We start from the raw sequence: 19,541 nt of genomic DNA on the forward strand, positions 1-19,541 counted from the left end.
CTCCATCTTTTGGGCCTTGTCCTTGTCGCTTACCGTGTGTGGTTGTCCTCTTCCCTTGTTTTTCCTCTCTGCCCTATTCATCCATCTAGGCCCAGTCAAATCTCACATCTTCCTTGGAGTCCTGTCTTTCACACTGAGCTAGTTTGCCTGTCGAGCTGACCTGCTGCTTGTCTGGTTCCTTTCACAGTTATTGTCCACATCATACAATTAGTATTTTATTATATTCTCATCCCTTGTCCACAGTTTTGCCTGAATTATAGAATTGTGTAATGCATGAATCAGTCACATAAATCTTTCCCAGCTTGGAAAAAATTTATCATCTATTCCCAAAGATCGGATGATTTTTACTGATGTCAGTGTTTAGCCTAGAAGAGGTATTGCCTTTGCATTACTTATACTATCTAAAATTACGATATTTACTTATGTGTTTACTTATCTTCTGTTTCTCTCCACTAGAAAGTAAGATTTGTGGGAATGGGGTCAATATTTAATCCTCGGTGTCTAGCATATCTGTTGTTTGCTCAGTACAGATTTGTTATAGGAACGGACAAGTGATTTTTAAGACATTTTACAGAACAATACAAGCCCAAGTTTTAGTTAAAAACAGATCATGTGTGGGCTGCCAATGCTAAGTACTCATCTGAGGCCTGACCTTCAAAGCATGGCTACATTTGAACTTGCACGGGCGGCAACTGTGAGACAAATTACTCCTATGCCTGGGGCCTAGGAAATTTATTATTTTTTTTTAAATTTAGTTTTATTAAAGAGGAAAATAACTGCACTTGGCAATGGAGAGGATAATTTGTGCAGTCACTTTCTGTGAGACTTCAATGTAGCCATCCACAGTGATTTTCGGGATTGGCTAGGGACTACTATAACTTATTCCTGTTCTCTGTTACTATATGACTGTGTTGAAAGATGTGTTGTCTTGATTCTCTTTGTACTTTCATATCCCCTAAGGTCGTTCCATGCAAAATGCTGGTCCACACAGTTACTAGATCATGATGAGATGAGGAGCTTGCTGAATATAAATTAATGTACTTCCTTCCTTCACTGAGAATGTCTTGCTATGAAAAATAACAGCTAAACTAAACAGCATTCCTGGCAATGCCAGGGATGTACAGTAGGGCACAAGTTCCTTATTTTTTGTGGATCAGTGTAGACTGCACTAGCTGTGGTCATTGGGCCACACTATACAAAGCTCTGCACAAAGTAATTTTATGCCTATGACTTAATTCCTCAAGTCAACGATGGCTCTTGTCAGATATGATGGTTGCTGTGGGGCACATGGCTCATTGCACTTTGGCTAGGGCATACAGTGTCTCCTTCTGTACCAAGATCTCCAGTTGTCCCTTCACTCTTCATATTTAAGTATTTCCCTTGGTGTCTCTGACCTGCAGAACAAAATATTCATCTACCGGGGGAAGGAGTATGAGAGACGAGAAGACTTCAGCCTGAGGTTGCTGACCCAGTTCCCCAGTGCCGAGAAGATGACCAGCACCACACCCCCAGGCGAGGAAATCAAGTGCTCCCCAAAGCAGTGTATCCTTGTCGTGGGGAGACCCGGCCTACAGGCTTTGTAACCTTCTGCTGTCCCAGCCCAGCCAAAGGAGCTAAGGGTTCAGTCTCCTGTGTGTGTAGATATGTCCTATCCTAAGACCACTCACTTAACCATTCGAACTATTTCCCATTCTTTGGGACCTTAATGTCCTCATTTCATGGTTATGAAGTAATTAAAGGACAGAGACGATGATCAAATCTTGAATATGAAAGGATATATTTTAAAGCCATATGGGGAGCTTGAGGACATAGACTTCTGGTCCTGAATTCTAGATTCTGGATAAAGATGTATAGCTCTTTTTTTTGTAACATATACTGATTTATTGAAAGATCATTTATGTGCTTTCTTTTAAAAAGCTAACACTAAGGGCTCCATAACAAAATTATTTTTAAAACTTTCTAATGCGTTTTATGCCCAAATAAAGGTGTTATGAAGTTGAACAGTGTTCTAAGAGAGGTTGATAAGACAGAGCCGGTATGGCATGGTGGGTAAGAGAACGGGCTCTGGAGGCAAACTGCCTGGTTTCGAGCCCCAGCTCAGTAACACTGTATCACTTTGGACAAGTTTCTTAATTTCTTTGTGCCTCAGTTTTCTCATCTATAAAATGGGGATGATGATCATTCTACTTCTGAGTTCTTATAAAGATTGAGTGAGTAAATATATGTAAAATACTTGGAACAGTGCCTTGTATGTAATAAAAATTTAATATATATTAGCAATTATTATAGATATAGATTGGTAAGTAGCCACAGAAAGATAGACAATAATAATAGATCACTAGACAGATGCACCTTTAAGAGCAGTAGTGGCCTGTTAATACACACTGGACGCTTGGAAAAGAAAAGACTTCCAAAGGGGAAAGCTTTGGATTATGGAGGTTCAGAAAACAATTGAGGAGCATTCTTGGTGTGGGAATGAAAAGAGGTCTTTAAAAATTGGATTTAAAAACAAGTCCTGATACTTGGCCTTCAGTAATTTCTGCATAGCCATTTGACCTTGACCAAGTTGCTTAATTTCTCCAGGCCTTTGGTCTTCTCATCTCAAAGGTGTGAGGGCAAATCTCTTTTCCCTAAAACACCTTGTAGCACTTCCGTGAGGATCAAAATAAGAAGGAGATGACTTATGAAAAAATGTTTTGTAAGCTCTAATGGCATAAGGCTTAGCCCAGTGATCCTTGGATTTTATTACACATAAGAATCACCGTGGAGACATTCTAATTCAGCAGCTGCGAATTCTAACTCTGCATTTTGAGTAAATCTCCAGGTGGTTCTGGTACAGGTAGACTGCACACTTCACTTGGAGAAATACTGGTAGTCACTGTTAAGTCTAGACCTTAAACTGTCGTTTAAGTGCTAAAGATTTGGAAACACTATATCTGCACTGGTGAGAACAAAAAAGTCATTTCTGAGATCAGATTATTAAATCAGAGAAGAAGGCCTTACCACCGAGCTGGTTTTGAAGCCTGACTTCACCATTCACCAGTTGTGTCATCTGGGTTTTCCCAGATCCTCAGATTCTTCATCAGTAAAAGGAGGTTAATAGCATCTACCCGGTAGTCATTGTATTTATTGGGGGTAACATTTTCAAAACACCTTGTTTGGTGCCCAGCTATGGCCCTCAATAAACAAATGATATCCAGAGCTACAAGAACTTTTACTGCCTGGGCTCTGGAGTCTGGCTACTTCGGAGGGATGCTTGTTGAAAAGAAATGAGTTAAAACAGTTTCCAACCAGCGTTTTAAAAATATTTCATTGATGTGTATTTTTCTCTGTTTTCCTATGGGAAGATTTGCCAGGTGTCTGACCAGAAATGTCTAGGAGGATGACTTAATAAGGCATTCGGGTAATATGTAAGGGAGCCCCATTTTCAACGCGTTCCTGGCATTTGGTATAAAGGAATGATCAGTGCAGGTGCCATTTTCATCCGTAAAGCAGGAGGAGCAAGCAGTGCTTTCTGCCTGGGACGGCTTCATGGCCCAGCCCCTTTTCCTTAACGAGCTCTTCAGACATGCAGTGTTTCACCGTCAAGCCAGTGATGAGCCTGCCGCCCAGCTACAAGGATAAGCCAGTTCCAGAGCAGATCTTAAAGTAAATGGGTCTTCTTGTTTGTTCCTAAAAACATTTGCCTTTCATACACTTTACCTAGAAGCACATCAAAACCAAAGTCTTCAGTTCATTACAATTTGGAAGACCTGCTGTCTTAGTTCATTCAGGCTGCTGCAGCAGAATACCATAGGCTGCGTGGCTGATAAACAACAGTCTGACATTTATTTCTCAGAGTTCCGGAGGTGGGGAAGTCCCAGATCAAGGCACTGGCAGATTCGGTGTCTGGCGAGGGCCTGCTTCCTGGTTCATAGATGGCTGTCTTCTCACTGTGTCTTCGCCTGGGAGAGGGAGCTCCCTGAGACCTCTTTTATAAAGGCGTTAATCCCATTCATGAGGGCTCCACCCTCACAACCTAATCACCTCCCAAAGGGCCCAGCTCCGCTCAACACCACCACATTGGGCGTTAGGATTTCAGCATAAGAATTTTGAGGGGATACAAACATTCAGACCATAGCAACTGTCCGTTCCATTTCCAGTATAAGATAAGAGTGTGATATCTCAAAGGAATTTGGGGATTTTGCTTTTTAAACAGAGGAGAGGAAATGGGGAATTTCACTCTAAGGTTTCACACTTCCTAGCTCTTATTTCCCCTGGAAGGATTCAATGGTCAGTAGCAGCTGACCGCACCTTGCCTGGTGAATTCCCCAGTGACTGAATTTAGCTTTCTTGAGAAGCTAAAAGGCTCATATAACTGTTATAAAACTACACAGATGACATGGACATATGTACTTATACCCTTTCAAATTGTGAGCTGTGAGATAGATTCATAGATAATAAAACTAAGACATGCAGTAAAATCAAACTGTGCCAACTCCAGAGCCTTCATCACGGCGACTGTCGGTTTTGAGACTCAGTCTGTGTAAGACGCATCCCAGGTTTCCTTGCAGTCAGTCAGGTCAGGGAGTGGTTCTAAGAGGGAGCGACAGCGTGTGGCTGTGTCTTTCCCCAGCTACTACAGAGCCAACGAAGTGCAGCAGTTCCAGTATTCCCGGCCCTTCCGGAAAGGAGAGAAGGATCCTGACAATGAATTTGCCGTGAGTCCACCCCTTTGGCCCTCTACTGAAAGGTAAAATTGACATCCAGAATGGGTTAGGCCTTCCACCTAACCCGCATATACAGCAGAAATGGTGGAAGGATAGAGGTTTCGCATGCTTACCACCAAGACGCAGGCCATCCTCTTGGTGGAAAACGCTAGACCAGGAGTCCAGAAACTGGGCTCTGTTCCTGGGCTTGCTACCACTATGACTCTGAGCAGGTCTAGACCTCGAAGTTCCCACCTAGAAGGAAAGGATCCCTTTCAGCTTTCAACCTCCAGAATCCTCAGCTTTTAACATGCAGAGTCCTTACATTTTTGGAGAAAACAGGGCCCCTTCTCTAAGGAGACGGTGGTGAATGGAAGGAATCTCACTAAACCGTACCAGGGAGTTTTGCTGTTTTAAGAGCCCGGGAACTAACCCACATTTTCCCTTTCCCTTCCTCCCTCCAGACCATGTGGATTGAAAGGACCACGTATACGACCGCGTATACCTTTCCTGGGATTCTCAAGTGGTTCGAAGTCAAACAGATTTCGACAGTGAGTCATTTGAAAATGGAACTCAGAAAAATCTTTCTGTCTCCAAATATAATAAGAGCCTTTGTTAAATTCCCCCCTCCAGTCCTCACGAGCTCTCCTCTGGCCAGCTTCATTTTCCAAAAGAGAAATGAAAGGCACACTTGTCTAAGAGAACGCCTTTGTAAAACTGATGTTACAACACCAACCCTAAAGGTTACTCACAGTGAATGACTCTTTTGTGACCAGATGCGTGTTGTCTCCTCGATGATCCTGCCAGCACCCAAAAACATTTTCGGAATGCTTCCTTTACGTTTCCTGTCAGTCACATTCTTCCCTCTCAGAACAGTTCTGCTTTTATTCTCGGCTAATCACATCAGCTGTCATCCAAGACTCCTCCATCTTCATCACTCCCCAGAGCTGCCTGTTCTATGTTTTTAATATTTACTAAATCTGTTTTCTTTACTTCCAGACCCCATACCATACCTATTCCTAGTCCTTCATTCATCTCCAGGTTGATGCCATTGAAAAAGCCTCTTACTTGGCTTCCCTGCTTTGGCCTTCTGAGGCCCGTTTTCCTCAGTGCCTCAGAGTGTGCGTTCCATAGTGAAAACCTGACTGCATCACATTCTCATGCTTAAAACACTTCTGTGATGGCTCCCCAGTGCCTAGAGTGTAGAGTCCGTGCTCCTTAGCACATTAATACAGAGTCTTTGTGACTCGACCCTTCTACCTCATCTCCTATGGAATCCTCTGGAACTAAACTGCTCAGTTCACGCTCTTTCAGTTATCCATGAAATTGGGTCATTTTCTCGGCCCAAAATGCCCTGTCACCACTTCCCAACCAAACTCACGCCCACCCAGATTGAGTTTAGGCACCGGCTTCTCCAGGAAGCCATCTCTGAAATTCCCAGGCTTAGATGCCCTTTCTCTCTGCCTGTCGCATCTTGTGCTTATTTCTAATGAGTTACCTACCACGTCCACATATCCTGAAACCCCACTGAAACCATGAGGTCCTCCCAGCCATGAATTATATCTTAATCACTTTTGTAACTGTGGTGCATAGCACAGTGCTTGGCATAAAACAAGCATTCGAGAAATATGTCCCGAACAAATCTGAACCGAAGCTCGATGTGTCCCATACCTGGTGGTAAATTATTACTCTTCAAGTATGAATATGATTTTTAGACAGACTTTTGGAATGAAGCCTGGAGTGGGAAGTCATGCTGGCTAATAATGCGTAAAGTTAAAAAGGAGACAATTTTTCTTGAAACCTTGTTTTGAAGACATGTCCACAGGAGTACTCTCCGAATCCATATTGCATCTTGTTTCATTTTCGTCCACAATTCAGCCTAAATATTCTAATACATCCTATTATTTCTGACTTCTGTTAACCACGGAAGCCATACTAAGATGAGTTATATATGAACTGAGTGGATGACTTCCAAAATCACTTCCTCTTCTCGTGGAAGAAGCATCAGACCTCTCACCGGTGAATATTTCTGTTGTGCACGAGTGTCTCAGAGCAGATGTCCTGTTACTCTGTTGTCGCTGAGCTCAACAATATTTGAGGAAGCTTTGCCTCAGAAGCAATCATTATTATGGCTCCAGTGTTTTTCTTTTCAAAATTTCTGTACACACGTTGCCCCAAGAAATAATCGTTACCGTGGTTCCAATTTTTAAGTCATCCTTGTACTTTCTAAGGAGGTTTTCAAAAAGCTTATTTGGCAACTTACCAACACCGTTTCAAACATGTGTGTTATCCTAAGAAACAAAACCTTGGCAAGCAAAACCTCACTCTTCCATAGCTTCCTGGGAATTTTATACCTTTTGAGGGGAATACTTGGACTTTTTTCAGTCTTCCCTGTGGAGTTCACAATGTGTCCTTTCTCTCGCTTGTTCTCTGTCACAGGAGGAAATCAGCCCTCTGGAGAATGCCATCGAAACCATGGAACTCACCAATGAGAGGATCAGCAACTGTGTTCAGCAGCATGCCTGGGACCGGTCCTTGTCGGTGCATCCTCTGTCCATGCTGCTCAGTGGCATCGTGGACCCGGCCGTCATGGGGGGGTACTCCAACTACGAAAAGGTGGGCTGGGCCACATGGCCCCACAGGGCTCCAAGGTCTAGGTGTCTCCGTGCCTCCCTCTGTGACATTGTGCAGCCGATGAATTAGTTTCTTACCACTTCTCTGAGAGATTTTCACACTCCCTTTTTTATGAATGGGCAAATGAAATTAATGAAAAGCTTGTCCCCAACCTCACATCTTCTGGAGATCATCAGCAACCCAGGCAGGGTTAGGCCACTGCATAGTGAAGAGTCACCGAAATCAACCCAATACACCATAGCTGGTTGATTCACTTGCTGTTTCTCTCCCCGTCCCCAGTGCCCCCGGGGAGTAGGCAGCATAGTGGGAACCCCACAACTGAGGATGCTCTGGAGGTGAAGCAACATGTGTGGAAAGGCAGAGCCACATTCTGTTTAGAGTTAGCCTTAAGGAATCTGCACCCCGACTTGGTGGGACGGAGGTTGCAGGGACAGATGCTGGCCTTGGCTCTACAGTTAAATTACTTCAACTAAGTTATTCGAGGAAAACGTGAAAGGAATGCTCACTGCATGTGAATCCATTGCATAAGGTTTGCATGTAGCACCATTGAAAATGGAGGTGATGCCTTCAGTAAGTAATATTCAGCCAAGTATAATTAATAGAGGGAGGATTTTTTAATTGTTAGGTACATTTTCAGAGGTTAAGCAATCCTGGAGTCTTCTTCTTGACTGTAAATAAACATTGGCTAGTCCACCCCCATGGAGTAACGTGGAGAATGAATGGAAAGGAGAGGAGATGAATGTGAAGGGCAAACGGACGTTAAGTGGGCTGATTCTCTTATTTCTGTTTGTACACGATATCTCGAGAGGACCAGGGGCTTGAAAACCAGTCACTCCTATGACCCAGTCTTTGCTTCCTGTTGGCCTCTGTGTGCCCTTGGGTGAGAAACTTAACCCTTCTGAGCTCCAGATTTCTTATCTGAAAAAAGTGAGGAAAATACCTAACTCACAGGAGCAACTTGAGGGGTAAGGGAGACATTCTAATATAAGGACATAGAACATTTGGCATGTAGTTGACACCAGATCACTGTTGGCTTTGCACCTACCCCTTTCTGTCCACTTGGAAGGAATGTGTGATCTGACTGTTCTTCATGAGTGGTGTTACAGTGCTGCGTGACTACTGCTGTGGTAACCTTCTCTGAGAAGGACTCAGCACCAGAGGTAAATTCTGGTTTGCTCCTGTTAGGTTTCAGTAAGAATTTCCAGTGTTACAATGGAATTCAATACAAAACTCGGATCCAAAATATAATACTTTTTTTATATTATAATTATTTCAGTGTGTATTTTTCCTGTAAACTATCTGACACTAATTTTGATGTGTTTTTCCAAGTATTAATTTTTTCAGAATGCCCCTAAACTCAGATTCATACATGCCAATATCTGTGAATATTATATAGCTTCGTATGAAGTTCTTTCTAATGTGACCGTCTTCGAATTAATGAAAAAAAAAAAAAAGGAAAGAAAGGATATATAGACAAATATATTTCAGTAACTTTAGCTTGAAATACTAGTTTATTCTTTTAATTGATATGTATGATTTTGTACGTTTCTAAACATAAGACAAAGGTAAAGTCATTGATCACTTGTTGCAATCACTTGGGGAACCCATCCTTCCCTATCTGACACAGGTGACCTCTTTCAAGGCAGCTCTTTAATCGTTGCCTGAGTGATAAGAACACAGGAACCGTTTGCCCTGTATTCCTAGAGAGAGGCAGGATTTCGTGAGAAAAAGTGATTTCGTGGCACTCTGGTGTTCCCTGATTCAACTTGCGTTTTATCATATATCAAAAAACTTCTTTTAACTTTCAAAAATTTAAATTTGTTTGTATTTGAAAGATAAAGGTGGATGAAGATTTAAGCAAATACTACTTTTTCATTTATATTGACTGTCCTAAGTATGAATCTGGCTTAAATGAGCTGCTTTGAAAATGTGCCATCCTGCTCCCTATAAATATATTTGATCCACATATATTTATAGTCTCTGTAGTATTAATTCATTAGAGCTACCATTAGGAAGTACCACCAATAGGGTGGCTTAAAACAATAGAAAGTTATTGTCTCACAGTCCTAGAGTCCAGCAATCTGAAATCAAGGTGTCAGCAGGTTGAGTCCCTCTGAGGACTGTAAGGAAGAATCAGCTCCCTGACCCTCTCGCAGCTTCGGGCAGGTTGCTGGCAGCCCTTGGCATTCTTTGGCTTGGAGATGACTGTCTTCTTGGGTCTCTTCTCACGGTGTTCTCCGTGTGTGTGTGTGTGTGTGTGTGTGTGTGTGTGTGTGTGTGTGTGTGTGTGTGTGTGTGTGTCTGTCTGTCTGTCTGTCTGTCTCCACAGTTCCCCTTTTTATGAGGATACCAGTCAGATTGCATTAGGGGTCCATCCTACTCCAGTGTGACCTCATCTTAACCAATTACATATGCACTAACCCGATTTCCAAGTAAGGTCACATTCTGAGACACTGGGGCTTAGGACTTCTTTAGGAATTTAAGGGGGTTGGATGATAACAGTTCAACAGGGTAACACAATTCCCCACAGGATAGGGAGTTTGCACATATTCTGTTCTCCACACAAAATGGGCCGATCACTTTTATAACTGTAGTTATATCCTATAGTTTCAGGAACTATTGTCTGCAAAGAATGGGGTGGCTTTCCTAGTAGTGGAGCAGAGGAGTAAGGGGGAACTTTGCAGGCTGGTCTTTGAAAGCACTCTCAGAAATGAAGGTTAAGGTACGGGGAGGAAATAGGTAACTCCTATTTTGAACTCGTGTTGGAAATGTTCACTACAGACTTCTCTTTTATTTCCTAGCGAATCCTGTCTTTAAAAAGTAATCTCCCATGTGACAACTATATTTATAGTTTGAGTTTGGGTTTTATTTCCTTATTATAGGGCCTTAGCCATGGGGACCATGAATGTTTATTGATGAAATGGGTGACATGGTCTTGACATATGATAAATACAACCTGCACTTTGTATTTTCAAAACATTTTTACATCTACAGCTCCTATTGTCCTCAGAATAGCCTTTTGGATAAGTGATTAATAAAAAATGCAGATATTAATCTTCACTTATAATAGGAAAAAACTGATACAGCCTATATCACATGGTAGAGCAGAAAAATTATCAGCCACATCATTAGCCTATTAACTTTTTGTTCCTTTATAATATCTATATACTTAATCTAATAGATATTGTCATTCGGTCTTTTCTTAGTGCTTTAGAAAAGTTACTTTAAGGAATGACATTCTGCTCTGCCGCAGTTTATTGTTTGGTGTGTGTGTGTGATTGTTGAAAATGGACTCTTGCTAGGAGCTACATGATACCAGAAAAACCACAAAATAGCACGTACCTTCTAGAGTTGTTCACTACAGTATAAGGGCAGTCCCAGGAAAGGATTGAATATTTCCTTATTCCTAGTTTGTCAGAACAGAAGACATTTTTCACCCTTCTAGGTTTCCCTCCCTTTCGTTTAGAGTCAGATACACATGTAGGTATGTGTTTTAATTAGTACTTGCATTTGCTCTGCTTTTAGGCTTTTTTTACAGAAAAGTACTTGCAGGAGCATCCTGAAGACCAGGAGAAGATTGAGCTGCTAAAGCAACTGATAGCCTTACAGGTATGCCTCACCGGAGGTGTGTGGCTGGACGCCTTTCCACTCCACTGCATGAGTCCGGGATATTCCCTATGGCTTAAATCTACTTTTTTTCTAACCCTTGGAATCACATCCTATCTAATCGTTTGTCAGAGCAACCTAGGAATAGCATTCCATTAGACTGCACAGGTCGAGAAGTGCCTCCTTAGAGGTGAGATTCAAGTCTCCCAGTTTTCCTGGCCTGTATTTCCAGCTGAGAGATGTTGGCCAGCTTTTCTCTTTCTCACTAGTGAACAGTGGAAGAAAATACAGCCATCCATTCAGCCTAAGGCTTAAACCTCAGTTTCTCATCCACAGAAATGCTCCTGGGCTCAGGTGGGTTTGCCTTGTCTGGCAGCCCTTCCCAGGTCAGGGCCTGCTTGTATCCTCGGTGTGTGTATTTCTCTGCATCATTGACCCAAGGACTCCAGCTCCCAAGCCCTACACTGACAAGTAGCATTCTCCTTTGATATGTGCCGTGTCTGCCTGTTTACCTGGCCATCCCCACCCGCACTCTTCCCCAATGTTCAAATCTAAATTACCCCTCTCCCTAAACCATATTTCCATTCTTTCTAGATGCCTCTGCTGACAGAGGGGATCCGCATCCACGGAGAGAAGCTGACGGAGCAGCTCAAGCCGCTGCACGACCGGTTGTCGTCTTGTTTCCGGGAACTCAAGGAGAAAGTGGAAAAGCTCTATGGGGTTATAACACTGGTAGGCTTTGTCTAAACCTATACACTTTCTCCAGTCTCTGTTACCTTTTATGATATTGCCCAATTTTTCAGATGAGTCAAAATAGTATAGCATTGGCATGAAATATACTGGGGGCAGGTCAGAGAAGGCATCGTCTACTGTTGATGGCCATCAACCATCCTAGTGCTAGATGAGGGGGTTCTCCAACTTGAATAACCCTCAGAACTACCGAGAAGGCTTGGCAAAACCGAAATTGCTGGGCCACAGCCCCAGGGTTTCTGATTCAGTGGGTCTGGGGTGGGGCCTGAGTGCTGGTCGAAGGCCCACACTTTGAAAACCACTCTGTTAGAAGTTGGGGCGCTCCTAATCCCAGACACTGGTTGTTCCTGTCCTATCTAGCCCAAATCTTAGCGTTTTTCCTAATATTTTTTATTTTGATGAAAAGTTTACACTTTCACACCTTCTAAGGGGAGAAAGAATTGTGAAGAACATTTCGTAATACTTGTAGCTGATTTCATAACGTTTTGACAGTTCTAACACATTTCTCACAGCTATAATTTTCTTCTTTTCCTCCTGAGAAGTTGAGTGAAGAAGTCGTGCTAACCTTTTCTCTCCGACAGTTGATTATATGCTTGGTTCCAGCTTTATTTATCTGCTCATTTAAACATGAGTTTACTCTGCTGTCTTTAATGGTCTTATTCTTGAAGGCCTGATTTTCAAATTCTCTTTCCTCCAATCATAGCTCTGAATTTTTTTTCACGCATTCCTCTGCCCTGTCCCCATACCTCTTTGTCTATCATATTTTTCTCTAGAGTATGTTTTCGATCATCTTTTTCGGTCATCCAGGTGTTCAGTCATGCATTTGTAAGAATTTACCTCCTAACCTACTGCCAGTTAAGAATTTTCTTCCAGGAGCATTCGTCTTTTACACAAGTTCCTAGATGGCAGAGACTGTGACTTTTATCTTACGAGTTTAGTTTTTATTAGACGCAGGTCAACATTTGCATGTAAATTTGATATAGTGGCATATGAGGATAATTGATCCTACTAGAGACATTTCTCATGAAAATAGATTAATGTTCCTTTACTTCCTAAGATTCATCAGATTGAGTGTCAGGTCTGTAGTTTCAATCTAAAACTCAGCTATTCAGCCAATATTCCATTTTTTAAATGCCCAAAAGAAGCTAAGCTGGAGAACCATGCAGAGTTTTGCTGTTTTATTGGTGCGTAATGAACAAATTGTTTTTTTTCTCTCTCATATGGCTGGCAGCAAATTATGGTGAATTTTTCTCTAGTTTTAGAAATAAGGTAGGTTTAACCTAAGTTGTGTATATTATTAAGAATATAAGTATTTGCAATATTTGACTAAAGCAGTACAGGCATCAACCAGTCAGAATGGGTTGCCAGCCAATCCATATGATTGCCACAAACAACAGGAGATCTGTACCTGTTCATATGGGCTGAATTCTAGGCCAGCTGATCATGAGGGGTCATGTCTTCTCCAGCCACCCAACTTGACCGAGAGGAAGCAAAGCCGCACAGGGTCCATTGTGCTACCCTACATTATGTCATCTACGCTGCGAAGATTGTCCATCACCTCGGTGACGTCCTCTGTGATTTCCACCTCTTCTAACTCATCTGATAATGCCCCTTCCAGACCAGGATCTGATGGGTAAGGTTTTGATCTTTAATTGCCAGGAAGCGTGGGGTAACTCTTTAGTAATGTTTGCCTTTTGGTCACCAAAGTGAAATGTGGTCAATTTAGATTTATCATCCTCATAAGGGAAATAATTCAAAATTTACGGGTTATTAGCCTTTGGGTCATTCTCATTGTCTGTCTCATGAGGAATATCATTATTTACGTAATGATAACAACTGTTACGAAAAATGGACCAAAAATCACCCATAATCCTGTCACATCCTATCACCCACCCAATCACATCCTGATTTATTTTTTTCACATTAACTCGTAGTCATTGCTTGTTTTTTTCACCATTTCAATTTTCAAAAATAATTTTTAAATTTTTATTTATTTTATGAATGGATAATATAATCCCATGATAGGAAATTTGAAAGATACAAAAGGATGTAGCATAAAACATCTCCCATCAATCCTTGACTCCTACCTAACTTATCACTACCAGTCTCCAGAGGCAAGTGCTGTTAGCGTTCAGGTTCTCACTGCCTTTCCAGCAGCTCTTTATCTATACAGAAGCAATACCTAAATAAATATTCTTCCCCACACTTTCTTTTAATATGAATGGCAGCATTTAATACTCTGTTTACCTTGCTTTTTTCACTTACTAGATCTTGAAAATCATTCCATTTCAGAACATAGTTTTCTCTTTTTCTTTTTGAGCTGCAGCCATCTCATGTTATGTCTGTATCATGATGCATGGCACTAGTGCCTGTTGATGGACATTTAGTTGATGTGGCAATGAGGAACCTTAAAAATAAATTATTTTGTAAATGTACAAGTATATGAGAAAAATTCCCAAAGTGAAATTGCTCTGTCAAACCTATATATTTGCAATTTTCAAAATATTTCCTGAACTGATTTCCATAGAAATTATACCACTTTACAGTCCCACCAGCAATATACAGAGGCTGCCTGGTCACCCACACCTCTCCACTAAATTGTATATTATTGGTCTTTTTGATTTTTGGAATCCAATAGATGGAAAATATTTTCTTAATATAGGGTTTTTTTAAATTTGTTTTGATCTTGTTTTGTATGAAGTTGAGCATCTTTTTATTTTTTTAGTAGCTGTTTGTCTTTTATTTTCTGTGAACTATAGTCAGATATTTTGTGTACGTTTTTCTTTTGGATATTGGCCCTTTGTCTCTGATATGAGTTGAAATATTTCCCCAATTTCTTTTTTGTCTTTTGACTCTGCTTCTATTTTTTTTTTTTGTTGTGCTGATTTTTATATGCAAATAAATTAATATTTGATTTTGTAACTTCTGAATTTTATATTATAATTAAAGGCTTTCTCCACTACAAGACTACAAAAACAAACTAATTATAGAATTTCACTATTCACATTTAAATCTGTGATTTTTTTTTTTTTTTTTTTGGAATTTCCAATATAAAGTATGAAATATGGAGCTAACATTTTTTCCCCTCAGGAGACTACCCACATCTCTCTATAACATTTAGTGAGTAATCCATCTTTTCTCTACTGATTTGAAATGTCAACCTTATTTTAAAAAATCAAACTCCTATATGTCTTTTAGTCTATTTGTGGACTTTTCCCCCCATTTTTTTTGATCTACCTGTGTGTTAGTGCAGTAGTGCTAAACAGCTTTAATTCTTATAGATTTTAAAGGTTTTTAATTTATAGTAATCCTTTCCAGAATTTACCCAGTTGCTCATTCTTGGCGTAAGTTGTCTTGGATCCTATTGCTCTTTTTATTGAGATCACGTTAAATTTATGTACTAACTTTAGGAGGATTGATGGCTTTTTGATGTTGAGCCTTCCTTGCCAGAAACATGGAGTGCCTTTCCTTATGTTCACATTTAAAGTATTTTAAAGAAGCACATTTATAATTGTGTTCTTTCTGTTTAAAGATACTATGTTTAAATAATATTTTACTAATTATAAAAATATATGTATGTGGAGACATTTTTCAAAGTTCTAGAAATTTTTTTTAAAAATGCTTATAACTTCATCACTCAAATAACCGCTGTTAAGTTTTACTTATATAATACAAAAATAGCACATATGTATTTTATACAAGTAGAAAATCATTGCACATGCCATGTTGTGACCTACTGCTTACTTTAATATTGATGATGAGTATTTAACACTATTAAGTATTTAGTGTTGAATATAAATCAGTGCTTTTCCAAAGGGAAACCTAGAGCATTAAAAGGCTTAAAATGGCTTAAGAAGCACATCGACCAAATACACTGAGTGAATCTCGTTTGGATCTTGATTCAAACAAACCATTTACCAAACTTATATATATATATGAGACAACCAGGAAATTTGAACATTGTCCGGATGTTTGATGAAGTTACAGACTCATTCATTTTTTAGGAGTGATGATGGAACCCTAGTTATGTTGTGAGGATGAGTCCTTGTCTTGTAGAGATACGCACTGAAATATTTATAGGTTAGATGATGTGACATCTAGGAATCGCTTCCAATTCATCCACTGAGGGACGAGAATGTGAGTGAATGTGTATGAGAAACCAGATTGGCCATGAGTTGATCACTGTCAATGCTGAGGGATACATTTATTATATTCTCTCTACTTTTTTTTATGTTTGAAATTTTTCATAATAAAATATAAAAATGTCTCTGCCCAGTTATCCCCTCCAAATATCTTGTTTGAATATTTACGTATTTAATAACTAGTGATACTAAATTTCCAAAAATTATTTGGACTAATTTTTTTCATGAAATACCTGGTTACAGACTTTGACAAGTTTAAAAAATTGAGCTACTCATATTTTTCTTCTTGATTTTTAAAAGCTCTCATATTAAAGATATTTGCCATCTATGTACAGCAAATAGTTTACTAATGATGCTTTCTGCTGAACAGAAGCTTTAAATTTTTGAATACTAAGATCTGATAGCTGTTTTTATATTGCCTTATTCATATTAAAGATTAGGGGTATTTTTACAGGCTTTATTTTTTACAGCAGTTTTAGTTTTCCAGCAAGATTGAGCAGAAAATACAGAGATTCCCCATAGACCTCTGTCTCCCATATGCACAGCCTCCCCCATTATCAACACCCCCCACCAGAGTGATGCCTTTGTTACAGTTGATGAACCCATATTGACACGCTGTTATCACCCAAAGTCCACAGTTTCCATTAGGTTCATTCTTGGTGTTGGACATTCTGAGTTTTGATAAATGTTTGATGACATGTATTCACCATTGTAGAATCATTTCACTGTTCTAAAGATTCTCTGTCTCTGGTTATTCATCCCTCCAAACTTTATTTAGGAGCAAAACCTACTAATTTTTAATCAAACCAGGGCTTATTAAATACCCATTCAGAAGCTGTAAGCAATACCCAGTATAAAGATATAACATCTTTTTTTAAAAATTTGTCATATTTTTTCCCTCTCTCTCTGTCTCTCCCCCTCCCACTGACCCCACTGTACCATTTGAGAGTAGGTCATAACATACTATAAGAACAGGCAGATTGTCTTACATGCCTATAAATTTGGGAAATTTGACATTGACACAGTACTTTAAGCTGCAACCCCTATTCCAGTTTTGTCAGTTGTCCCAATAATGTCTTTTATAGCAAGTTCTGGTACAGGATCTAATCAGAATCACAAATTATATTTAGCCGTGTCTCTCTGGTCTTTATTCTGAAATAGTTTTCTTTCCTTGCCTTTCATAATACTGAAACTTTTGAAGATTACAGGCCAGTTATTTTATGGAATTTCCCTTCATTTGGGTTTGTCCAAAGTTTCCTCATGCTTAGGATTCAGGTTATACATTTTTGTGTGATGTTGTGTTCTTTTTCAGTATCATATCCAGAAGCACATAATGTCTATTTGTCTCTTTTTAGTGATGTTAATTGATCATGCAATTAAGGTTTCGTTCATTTTATTTTCTTTGTAGTAATTGTTCTTCCCTTTGTAAGTAATAATTTTGAGAGAGATATTTTGAGACTCTCCTGTTTTGCATTAAACTCTTTCTCTCTATATGTGATGATTCTTGAATCAGCTTTTACTACTATGCTTGAAAATCTATTACTGTAATTAAAAAACATTTAAGGAACACTCTTACATGCTAGGCAGTTCTAAGTATTTTATATAAACCTTGTGAGATAAGTACTATTCTTATCCTCATTTTATGGATAAGGAAACTGAGGTATGACAAGGTTATCTGCCCAGGGTCACCCAACGAGTAAGTGTAGGTAGGATTTGAACATGGCTGTCTGGCTCCCAAGCATGTGCTGTTTGTTATCCACGACCTAAAGCTGACTATTCATCTTCTACTGTATGAATTCTGTCTTTGCATGTAGGTTTAATAAGACCTTCTCTTCCTGGGATAAGATAGTCACTAATATTTTTTCCCATACTTTGATAGTCTCATTTCTGTACACATACAAGATGTTCAGTTGGCAGCTGCAAATTCAGATTTAGAACCTGAGAGGAAAGTCACAGGTTAGGATTAGGTTGAGGAGTCATCACCCCTTGTCTTTTTGGAATAAAGTTTGACTGTCAGGTGATCAGTGTTTTGCAATTTGTCCGTGTTCTTGGCTGATAGGTCAATGCTGGAGCCACTTCTGGAGCGCAGGGCCTCGTCAGGTGCCAGAGTTGAAGATCTACCCCTCAAAGAGGACAGTGAGAACCGGATCAGCAAGTTGAAGAGAAAAGAATGGAGCCTGAGCAAGTCTCAGGTCATTGCAGAGAAAGCACCAGAACCTGATCTGATGGTAAAAAAAAAAAAGAAAAGAAAGAGAACAAAAGTACCAGAGGTTTCCCAGTGTGTTCCCTGCAGACAGTCGTCCCATCATTCACTTTATAGCTCTGAGTCACCAGATAGAAGCCTGTCCGCGGCTGTCTCAGGACTCGCAGCCTGTGGTCGTGTCAGATCTCAGACTGTACTAAGAAAAGCACGTACAGCGAATCTGAGTCTCTGAATCAATAATGGTGCAAGATCCTGTACCCACAATGTAAACATGTGGGTTTATGCTTGGAATTTGTGGTTCTCGCCACCATGTTTCATGAGTCAGTCCACGTATTGTCATTTCTCTTTTTTTAACTTAAAAAAAAAAAAGGTACTTTTCTTTCCATAACCCACATCAGGTTGTTAAGTGTGGCAAGACCAGCTTTCCCTGAGAAGCAGGGTGCCTCGTTTCCAACCTAAATGACACAATCCAACTGCGGTCAAAATCAAGTCCATAGCTGACCAGAAAATAATCTATGGTTCAGGGATGGTCTGTTAGTGTCTCTGACAGGGTTCCCACCACATGACAATGTGGTAAGCTTAAAAATGGCTTCTGGAATTATGCCCTTTAATAAGTTTCTGCTCAGCAGATGAGGTTATTCAGAGCGCTGAAGAGCTCAGCCTTCCTCACCATGAGAACGTTTCCCTGTTTCCCCACCCCCATGCTAGAGCCCAGCCAGAAAAGCTCAAAGGCCAAAGAGTCTCCAGTTGTTGGACAATCGGCTGACACCGTTTCATGGTTCTTCACCTCCTCAGTCAACACCTTTGAGCCCACCTCCACTCACTCCTAAAGCTACCAGGACCCTAAGTAAGTTTTCCTATATATAAATTCCTTATATTCATTTTACTGGGAAATGGAGTGTTAAATTGATTCAATTCAATGGTAGTGGATATAATGCAGTTAGTCTAGAGTTAGGCAGCGACTCCTCAGGTTTGCTAGGACTCACTGAACTTTTCTTTATAGTGATCCAAAGGGTCTTACTTCCCTTTTTCAATTATGAAGGTATAAATGAGGTAGATCTGGACGAGGACCAGGTAGGAAGCAAACATTTTATGAACTGTACCTTATATAGAGAAGAGTTCATAATAAGGACAAGAAATAGACCCATTCTATAAACTACTTACGGTTCAGGCTTGGGGAATCAGCAGTACACACTGCCTGAGAAGAATTACTAGATTCTCTTGGCACAGAGCAGGCCTGGTGGGGTAAGTCGTCGTGCCAAATGGGAGACAATAGTCGACCAAGAGTTAGTGATAATCAGATAAGGTTTCCTGGAGGAAGGGGATATTGCACCCTTTACGTGAGAACACTAAGACAGTTCAGTGAAATTTAACCAGTATTTACTGGCCACCTACCATGTGGCAGACATTTTTCCCAAGCACTTGGGATATATCAGAGAACAGGGTAGTACCCTAAGTTCTAGAAAATGTTCTCATCTTCAGCTTAGTAGTAAAATCCCTGAACAAAAATGGAATTTT

The 19,541-nt window shown here is 40.2% G+C and overlaps 1 protein-coding gene across 1 annotated transcript in view; it reads left to right on the forward strand.

Annotated features, from left to right (window-relative positions):
- Nucleotides 1-19,541, forward strand: part of DOCK5 (dedicator of cytokinesis 5) — a 136,389-nt gene that overhangs the window by 111,901 nt on the left and 4,947 nt on the right. The window contains exons 42-51 of the mRNA XM_015593274.2: nucleotides 1,401-1,542; nucleotides 3,567-3,648; nucleotides 4,616-4,700; nucleotides 5,153-5,239; nucleotides 7,128-7,304; nucleotides 10,848-10,931; nucleotides 11,523-11,660; nucleotides 13,145-13,311; nucleotides 17,880-18,048; nucleotides 18,732-18,870. Coding sequence (XP_015448760.1) covers nucleotides 1,401-1,542; nucleotides 3,567-3,648; nucleotides 4,616-4,700; nucleotides 5,153-5,239; nucleotides 7,128-7,304; nucleotides 10,848-10,931; nucleotides 11,523-11,660; nucleotides 13,145-13,311; nucleotides 17,880-18,048; nucleotides 18,732-18,870 — 1,270 coding nt within the window. The remainder of the gene's footprint in view (nucleotides 1-1,400; nucleotides 1,543-3,566; nucleotides 3,649-4,615; nucleotides 4,701-5,152; nucleotides 5,240-7,127; nucleotides 7,305-10,847; nucleotides 10,932-11,522; nucleotides 11,661-13,144; nucleotides 13,312-17,879; nucleotides 18,049-18,731; nucleotides 18,871-19,541) is intronic.

The sequence above is a fragment of the Pteropus alecto genome, unplaced genomic scaffold (genome assembly GCF_000325575.1).
Source record: "Pteropus alecto unplaced genomic scaffold, ASM32557v1 scaffold166, whole genome shotgun sequence".
In the NCBI taxonomy this organism is placed as follows: domain Eukaryota; kingdom Metazoa; phylum Chordata; class Mammalia; order Chiroptera; family Pteropodidae; genus Pteropus; species Pteropus alecto.